Source organism: Phyllostomus hastatus, unplaced genomic scaffold (assembly GCF_019186645.2).
Source record: "Phyllostomus hastatus isolate PE091 unplaced genomic scaffold, TTU_PhHast_1.1 phas_scaffold_78, whole genome shotgun sequence".
NCBI classification, from domain to species: Eukaryota; Metazoa; Chordata; class Mammalia; order Chiroptera; family Phyllostomidae; genus Phyllostomus; species Phyllostomus hastatus.
Window position 1 is genome coordinate 89512065 of NW_025334041.1, and position 8489 is coordinate 89520553.

An 8489-nucleotide genomic window follows, 5' to 3' on the forward strand; every position below is an offset into this window, starting at 1 on the left:
GTTGCTTGATAGTCAAGTTACGTGTACCTACTGCCCGATATTCCAGGACGTGCAAGTTCATTCTTGGAATTTGGAACATGATATTGTTCAATAATTAAGAAAAGTGCCTTTCTGAGGAGGGAAATGAAACTGCTAGTTAGAAAAATTTTGGTGCAGTTACTTTTTGGCAATCTTGGTTAAAAACATGATACTCCACTGTTTTCACTTGGAGACCACATGTGCGGAAAAAGTGAGGGTGAAATTCACAGTCAGATGCTTTTAAGTAACAGAGGTTGTTTGATGTTCTCTTAAACATTTAAAAATATTGTATACATTTTGGTTATGATTTAAAAAATATTTATAGAGATACAATATTATGGAAGCTTTGTACAAAAAAGGCATGGGGCTAACTTTGACCTCTGATATTGACATTGTTTCTGAATAACCACAAATTCCATACAGAAGTGATTTTGTAATTTAAGAAAAACATAAACAAAGCCCAATGCCAATATAATGGAGAAGTTAAGCTGATTTTGGTGAAAGAGACATAGACCTGGGTGCAGGCTCTCAAAACCAGTCATCTGCTTTTCTGATGTGAAAATTCCTCATTGAATTTTAATAAGACCTACTAACACATGACTCGTTGTGAGGGCTCCTTTTAATAACAACCTAATAGTGAAAAGGCGACAGCTTTAGGACATTTTATTGATGTATAAATATATTCCAATGATCTACTTCAAACATTCATTTTGATGTGGCACTGTGTCAGAGTATAGTGACTTTAAAATATTGTATTAAATATAGATATATCAGGGAACTTGGGCTGACATTGACTACTTAAAGCAATGAGACTGCTTCCGTGGCTGTGTAAAGAAACAGGATGCTTTCAGCTGTGCTGCAGTGCTGCCAGCGGTGGTGGTGGTGGACGACCACCTCTTTTCAACTTCAGCAGAATCAACTGAACTGTGCAAGATTATTTTGTGAGATGCTGTGTGGGTCCCTTGGTCCAGATTGAAACCGCAGCAATAAGGACCCTCCTGAGAATAGCTGGAAAACACAGAACATTCTTGCAGGAACCAATCACAAGCACTCACACATGTGATGCACTCTAAACTAGCGGGGGCTGGGGCGGGGGGGGGGGCACTGAGTGCGGGCAGGGCCGGGGAACAGCTCTGGTCACCAAACGCAAACATTTACCTTTGAAGCAACAGGATGGGCCAGACTGCTCATGGTTAACATTCAGACGCCACTGGATAAAGGGGCATGTTTTGTGAAAACCTCCAGGCCAAAAAATCGTACTCATTATTCAAAAATAAATATTGTAACATTTCATTGAGCTATCTAATGAGTAAGAAAAACGTCGAAGGCTTCCAGCCGCTCAGAAAGGATTCCAGCTGCCTGAACAACACAGAGACGTAAAGAACAAGAAGCTGAAGGGCGCCTGCCAAGTACTTACTTTCTTGTGAATACCTCAAAACATGCTTCTCCATGCTCTTATTTTAAAATGAAAAGTAAATATCATCTTTCCTTTCCTTTTTCAAAATATTAACGTCAGCTTCGGGTATACTTGCTAAAAATCATTTTCCCAGCCGGTGTATGTGAGAAAGGGCCCATTTGAAAACTTACAACTAATGGGAAACTACGAGCCGCAAACAAATCGGTTCACAGCTGAGCTCATGCCCCTGAGTGGGGTCCCTTCTTTAGAATTCGGCCAGGATAATTTCATTCACTCGCCGATGCGGCCACTTCCGGGACTCTTTCATGAGTGGGAGCTTTGCACCGCAGAGCTCTCAGCAGGGCCGTCCTGTCGCCTGTGCGTGTCAGGGGGCCAGGGCCCCGCAGCTCCCCGCCGCGCATTCTGGTCGCTGCGCGCGGAGCCATCCAGGCCAGGGCCTGCCTGCGCGCGGACTCCCAGGGTCTGATCCGGATCCCGACCGGACGCGCTTCCCGGTGGTGGGGGCTGCGGGCTCCGCTCACACCTGGCTTGGCGGTGGGGGCTGGGGGAACAGAGGTTGGTCTGAAGCAACGTGTTTCCCGAGGACCCCGAACCGTCTGGAAAGAGCGCGTGAAACGACCTCTGTCCTGCCAGCGTCCCCTCCCCCATGAGTTTTGACAGCCTCCCAGTCTTCTCTTTGTGGTTCGCGTCCGCCCGGGGTTGCGTGAGGACCTGCGGATGGGGACCTGGGCCTCTGTCTTCCGATTCTTGGGGCCGAGCACCCGAGGGCGCCTTTCTTCTTTCTGGACCGGGGACCCTGGCTCACCCCACTTGCCTCTTAGCCTAATTCTGGAAGCTTCTTGCCCCAGTTCCCGACGGCTCTTCTCTAGGGCAGCCGTGAGCCTCGGGGTGCCTCCCGTTTCTCGATTCCTCCTCCGAAACCAAGAGTGCTCCCGGAGTCCGTTGGGACGCGGGAGCCGTTGGGGACCCAGGTTGCCCAGTGACCCCTTCAGCCGCAGCGGCCCCTCGGAAGGGCTGGAAGGAGCGCGCGTTTGCGGCTCCGGTTATTATTTCAATGCGCTAAGGGGATTAGAAGCCGCGGGAGACTCGTGTGGGGACTGATGCTGTTCCTTCGCCCGCGGGGATTCCAGCCGCCGCTGCCGGAGGAAGGGGCGGCACGGCAGGCCCGGCTTCTCCCCGCTGCACCGCCCGCTCCGGGCGTCCGCGAGGTGCTGACACCTCGGAGGAGGCGGCGCCCCCAGTCCCCTGGGGAGGAGCGGCGGGGGCGGCCGGGTTGAAGCGGAGAGAGGTTGGAAGAAGGGAAAGAAAGGAGAGAGACGCTGTGACAGTGACAGAAACGGACAGAGGGAGGAGGAGATCTCGAGTGGCAGAAACAGACAGTCAGGAACTGCGACACCGAGGGAACCTGATCCAGCCCTGCCCGCCACCGGGACACAATAAAGTTGCCCCCGCGCACTCGGCCGCGCCAGGAAAGGGGAAACTCGCTCTTTATTCCCGAGAGCTGCTTTCTGCTTCCGAGGGAGCCTTATTATAGACTTTTGCATAATTGCCCATTGACTTTCCTAAATAGTTCCGCAGAGCTATTTGTGCTTCCACTTGTTCAACTGTGAAAAATTCCCTTGGGGAAAAGAAAAAGAAAAGAAAGTGTGTACGCGCGCGCGGGCGGTGGGGTGGGAACACTAAGGCCTGAGGCAGACACCAGGACCCGCTTTCAGAATGTCTCTTACACCGTCCGCAGAATGACCGACCTGCTCGGGAAAGTGCCCGTCTCTGCACGAGTAGGCGAGGTGATCGCTGCCCCCGGGGTCCCTGTCACAGCCCCGCCTTCCCCGCCTGCAGGAACGGGAAGATCAGGGCTGATGAGTGAAGGCGGTTGGTTCCACCTGCCCATTTCACAGACGGATGTTTGAGACCCAGAGGGGTTAAGTGATCGTATCCAATTCTCTCTCTTTTCTTCATGTCTCAAAGTTCTTTTTTATCTAGTCCCTCATTCCTTAAATAAAAAGACCCCCAAGTACAGAAGGCTTTCCTACTCGGTGTCTCCTGTCATAAGCAGGGGTGTGTGAAGATGATGGTCTTGTGTGAGTGTAGGGGCTGCGGGGTGGTTCCTGACCCCTCCCCCGGCCCAGTAACCGCGACGTTGAGTCCCTTTAGGAGAGCAGCAGGCAGGGGCCTGCTGGCCCGTGCGAGACCCTTCCCCCCACGGGGCAGGAGGGAAGGCGTGAGGACAGGTTGCACTTGGTGCTGACGGTGCTGAGGTCTCGCAGGCTTTGCATTTCTCCAACAACCCTCCACTCCACAAACAAAGAAACAAACAAACAACTCAGGCCTTTTTTTTCCCCTCATGACTTCCTATGACTGAATGACCCTAAGCAGAAAAGTGGTCCAGGTCACCCCCAGGGCAAAAGTAAGGATGTTCAAGGCCTTATTTACCCCAGGATTAAAAACAATATCCCCTCTAATTCTCTTCCTCCTCGGCAGCTTGCCTCTTAAGGATGTGAGAAGGAGTTTCTTGGAGTCTAAACAGACACAATACCCCTTTGGGATGTTTATGTTTCAGTTTTAGCCCTGCTTCCCTGAACCCCCTGCAATAAGCCTCAGGCTTCCAAACCCTTCACAAAGGCATCTGCATATTTTTTGGGCAAAATAAACTTTTGAGTAGCCACTTTTAATTCTAAGTATTTTCAGTTTTAGCTTGAATTTTACTTCTAAAACAAATTAGTTACGTATTGCCCTCTTCTCCTCATTCCCCAATTATTTTTAGCTTTTCATTCTAAACATTTTGTTACCTTGAATTCTGTCTTGATTTGATTGTATAGAAAACTTGATTGTAAGATTGTTATTTGCAGTAATCTACACATATTTTAGTTTTTGAAAACTTGGTAAAGTTTACTGATTTTTATATTTGTTGAGCATTAACAAAAAATAACAACACTCTTGGAGGTTTAAAACATAGTAATGTGCTGCGCCCTAGCCTAGATGCTTTGAGAAGCCCTAGCATTTTCTCACACACTTGTTGGTTCACACATCTGCCAGTTAAACATCTTTCAAGGAACCCAGGCCATTGTGATACACTGCCCTATCACCTATTGTATTTGCAACTATCAATATGCAGTGATTGTAGGCTGAAAATGAAGAATGGTCTTGGAAACTGGTTTCATTAAGAAAAAACTCTTTGCATGAACAAATATTTCTAGCCAAGATTCTGGGTAGAAGTGGTGAGTGGCAGCCTGAAAACTGGGACACTGGGGTTCAAGTTTAACTGGGTCACTAATGCACTGATTGCATTTGAGAAAGTTAATCGCTGGCAAGATAAGATGATTATATTATTTTGTTCTGTAGGTATACTTTAAATTCTTCTATTTAGTGATTCTCTATTGTAAAATTAGACAGAAAATGTGTAGTTTCATAATGAACAAATAAGTTTGGTGTTAGAACATTACAATAATATCTATTTCATAGTGAGTATTGACAAATTGGATATTTTAGAGTTGGATTGGAGAAGGTAATCCTAAAGCAATGTTTCTCTGCCTGGATGTCAGCATACACCCTTAGAGTTTTAGCACTGTTTTAATGTCCTCTCAATTATTATTTACTTATTCTTTGGGAAAAAAAGTGTTATCTAAGGTAAAACACAAACATGTATTTTAAAGTGAAACTTTGTTATAGGGTTTTTGGGATATTTTTTCTAATGTGAAATACAATAAGTACACTAATAAATTTAAAGCAATTTGCTTGGATATATGCTCCTAAATCATCTTTACCTCACTTTGGGAAGCAGCAACGAAGGACATCTTTATCTGCTCAATATGCCATATTCTAAATGGGTCCTGCTTTTAAGCAGTAATAAGCAGAGAAATAAGTTAATGCTCATGATCAGGGGAAAATAAACTCCAATTTTAGGAAAGAATCAACACTAATATCTTAATAATTCTGCTTTGATATGTGAACTGGGATTATATCTTGTAAACCCGTAACTGCAAACTTGGTGATACTGGTGAACTATAAGAAGCTTCCATGTTACAAGAAAGCATTTTGACATATAATCACTATAATTTTAGACATTTGTAAGGCCCAAATTTATGATAATAATAAGCAATTTTTGAAAAGTATACTAGATTTCATACTATAAAAATGACAATAATTTCTCATAAAGAACTTTCAAAACATTGACATCTACAACTCTTGTGCTTTATGTTCCAGGGACAGAAGACACAGATGCCTCCACTTTGTAGTTCTTTTTAAATTTATTCACTTTCAACTGTCCCCTCTTTTGAGATTCTTACGACAGGGAAATCAAGAGTCAGAAGAATTCCTTAATACCTTCAAGCACTGTAATTTCCAGATATTACTCTCTAAGTTTGAAAATGACAACTTAGGTCTTTGTTGAAAGTTACACCTAAAAGAATTAAAGTAAACAAAGAGATGTCAAAAGCGTGGGATTATTTTTGTTACCATTAGATTTTGTCTAGATATTCTTTAGTGTGGTTTAGAGGTCAAAATACTTAATCCTGGCTCCGCTGGCCAGGCAACTCTTGGAGGCCCTTTTTCTAGCTCCCTGATTTCACATTTATCTTTCTTTGTAGCATTGCACCCTGAATCTGTTGGGCAAGAGGTAATTTATACACATATTTTATTTCTTTATGCCCAGTAGTGGTTACATCTCAGAAAACCAAAATGCCATTCTCTGGAAGCTGTTGTTCTGCTTTGTTTTTTCCTTAAATATGGAATTATGTTAAAATAATATTTTATAGAAACAACATAAACACCTGACCACCTTAAAAACCAAGGAAAATGAAAACCAAAACACATTGCTTAGCACAATCTAGAATGCTTAAGAACTTAAAAACCACCAAGTTGACAATGGATAGTTACAGCTCTTTTAATAACTGTCACTTCATCGTGATTCTAAGTCGGCATCACAGCACCATGAGGAGTGTGGTTGGACTTCAAATGTCCTGGAAACCACTGCTTTGAAGGTCAAAGTCAGCCACGTTTAAGTCCCCAGCTTTCGCTACCAGCAATCATTGGCTGCAGGGGACAAACCATGGCCTTGACCTGATAAGAACCAAATGCCCACAGCCAATTCATTCCCTGTCTTGTGATCTATACCTGGCTGTTACTGGGCACCCCCCACCCCTTTGAGCATTTAACTCTCTTTAGTTTTGTGCTTTTTGCATTTCTATAGCAGTTGGCCAGCACCTTATTTTTATCCTAAGCTAATTTAGATAGAAATATATTACATATTTTCAGATACTCTTACTCATTAAATGCTTAGGGCTTATTTGTTTGAGATGCTCAGCCAATGAGCTTTCGTCAGGGCTTTTAGCCTTTTACCCCAGGAGGGAACACTTTGAATTTGTTTCAAAATTCTCTTTTTTTCATTTGCCTTTTCTTTTCCTATGAGTCTGTAATTTAGTTCTGCTGACACAGTTGGTTAACCCCATACTGCGGAGCTGATTAAGCATACTTTCTAAAAATGTCTATTCCTATTGTTGGTATTAATCAGCATTTTGGGGGGATATATCACTTTCTTTTGGCTTGTTTATCAAAATCTTTCCACCCCAGTCATTTTCGATGGACATTGTTAAAAAGCTACATACCTCATTCTTTTTAAGATACGATAGTTCTCACTGTACCATCTCTAACGTGCCTGCTATATTAGAATGATTCCAGAGAACAGTAAGTGTCTGGAGAGATTCTATCAAACCTTGGATGTGCCAGAACAAATGTGAGCCACAGTCAGGTTCCTGCTCATCCCTGTGCCCAGGGACCATTCACTTGCATGGCAGATTCCCTCCTACAGAACCCTTTCTTGAACGATCTGGACTGTTGTCATAGACGTGCTGAGGGGAGCTGCTCAGGGTCATTCTTGCACTTTATACACTGCAGTTAACCCAGACACCAAGGCGATTGTCACTGTCCTACTGGTTTTAAAAGTTCTCTTGAAACTTTTAAGAACACATGAGGTCCACAAACAGTTTCAGAGTTTACCTACTTTTCTTTCTGTCACTGATATTTTCTGGATTGCAATTAAAAGGCAAGTCTGTTGCAAATTTCACACATCAGTCTTTTCACTCTGTTCTGCTGTCAGGTTGCCCTTCTCACTAAGGTCACCACGTGCCATGGCTTGTCCAGCCAATCTCAGGTTGACTGAGCATTTGACTAACGTTTGGGTCCTGTGGCCTGTAATTGGTAAGGCTTCACCAACTTTTTCAGTTTTGCACTGTTTGTTTAGAACAGGGTTATTCAGGTGAAGTTAATTAGCTGACCTAAACAAGTCTTTGGTATTCAGGGATAAAATGGAGAATTTAATTTTTGTCTCTAATTTACTAAAGCATTTCACAGTGGGTAAAGCATGCCCTACTCCTAGGCCTAATGTGTTACTTTACTCCACCAAACCCTCTGAGTACATGTCATCATCTCCACTTCTCAAGTAGAGTTTGAAGTTACACAACTGTTTGGGATCAAAGGTTGCATACTGCGTCATGGCATCAATCCGGAAAAGTCTCTGTACCTGTGTCAGGTGATTATGCTAAACATTTGGGGGAGAGGGCAGGAGAAAAAGTGTGAAAACATGTCCTTTCGCTTGAATCTGTTCACTCTTTTCCTTTGTCCCCTATCATCTACTATAAGACTAGAATCAGTCAGTCCCCAGGAAAACAGCCCCAGAGAGGGCTGCTATTTCGCGAGTCCAGACATTTTGAACTGGTTAAGCATTTCCAATGGGAAACACGTGTGTCTCTGTATTTCCAAGTGATTTTTTGTTGTGCAAATACTATTTTTTTTGAAAAATCACACTCAAAATTATACATCGAATGCAAGGTTATACAGCTTTATTACAATTCTTCCGTTCTGCAAATATAATATTTGTTTTATTCCTGTAGTTGATTTTTTGCATTTAAAAAAACTAAAATAGAGACATGAATCAATTGATGACATATTCTAGTATGGTTCTCAAGAAGACAGCAATTCAAACTTTCCATTTAAAGAAAGAGAAGAAACTGCTCTTGGGAAGTATCAGTTAACCGGCAGGAGTCCTTCACGGAGCGAT

The 8489-nt window shown here is 43.6% G+C and overlaps 1 protein-coding gene across 1 annotated transcript; it reads right to left on the bottom strand.

The window, feature by feature from the left end:
- Window positions 1-716: 716 nt before the first annotated feature.
- LOC123811322 lies at window positions 717-7925 on the bottom strand. The gene is made up of 4 exons (XM_045827289.1): window positions 7838-7925; window positions 3163-3268; window positions 1177-2449; window positions 717-1026 (listed from the first exon to the last, which is right to left on the bottom strand). Exons 1-3 carry the CDS (start codon window positions 7923-7925, stop codon window positions 1702-1704), a joined length of 942 nt encoding a protein of 313 aa, XP_045683245.1. The 3' UTR covers window positions 717-1026; window positions 1177-1701.
- Window positions 7926-8489: the final 564 nt, after the last annotated feature.

Coding starts and splice junctions, on each gene's coding strand:
- LOC123811322 (XM_045827289.1), bottom strand. CDS start 7,925: ATGACGCAGTATGCAACCTTTGATCCCAAACAGTTGTGTAACTTCAAA. Junction 3,269..7,837: donor TGATGACATGTACTCAGAGG/GTTTGGTGGAGT, acceptor CCGTTCCTGCAG/GCGGGGAAGGCGGGGCTGTG. Junction 2,450..3,162: donor TCGGTCATTCTGCGGACGGT/GTAAGAGACATT, acceptor CGCTCCTTCCAG/CCCTTCCGAGGGGCCGCTGC.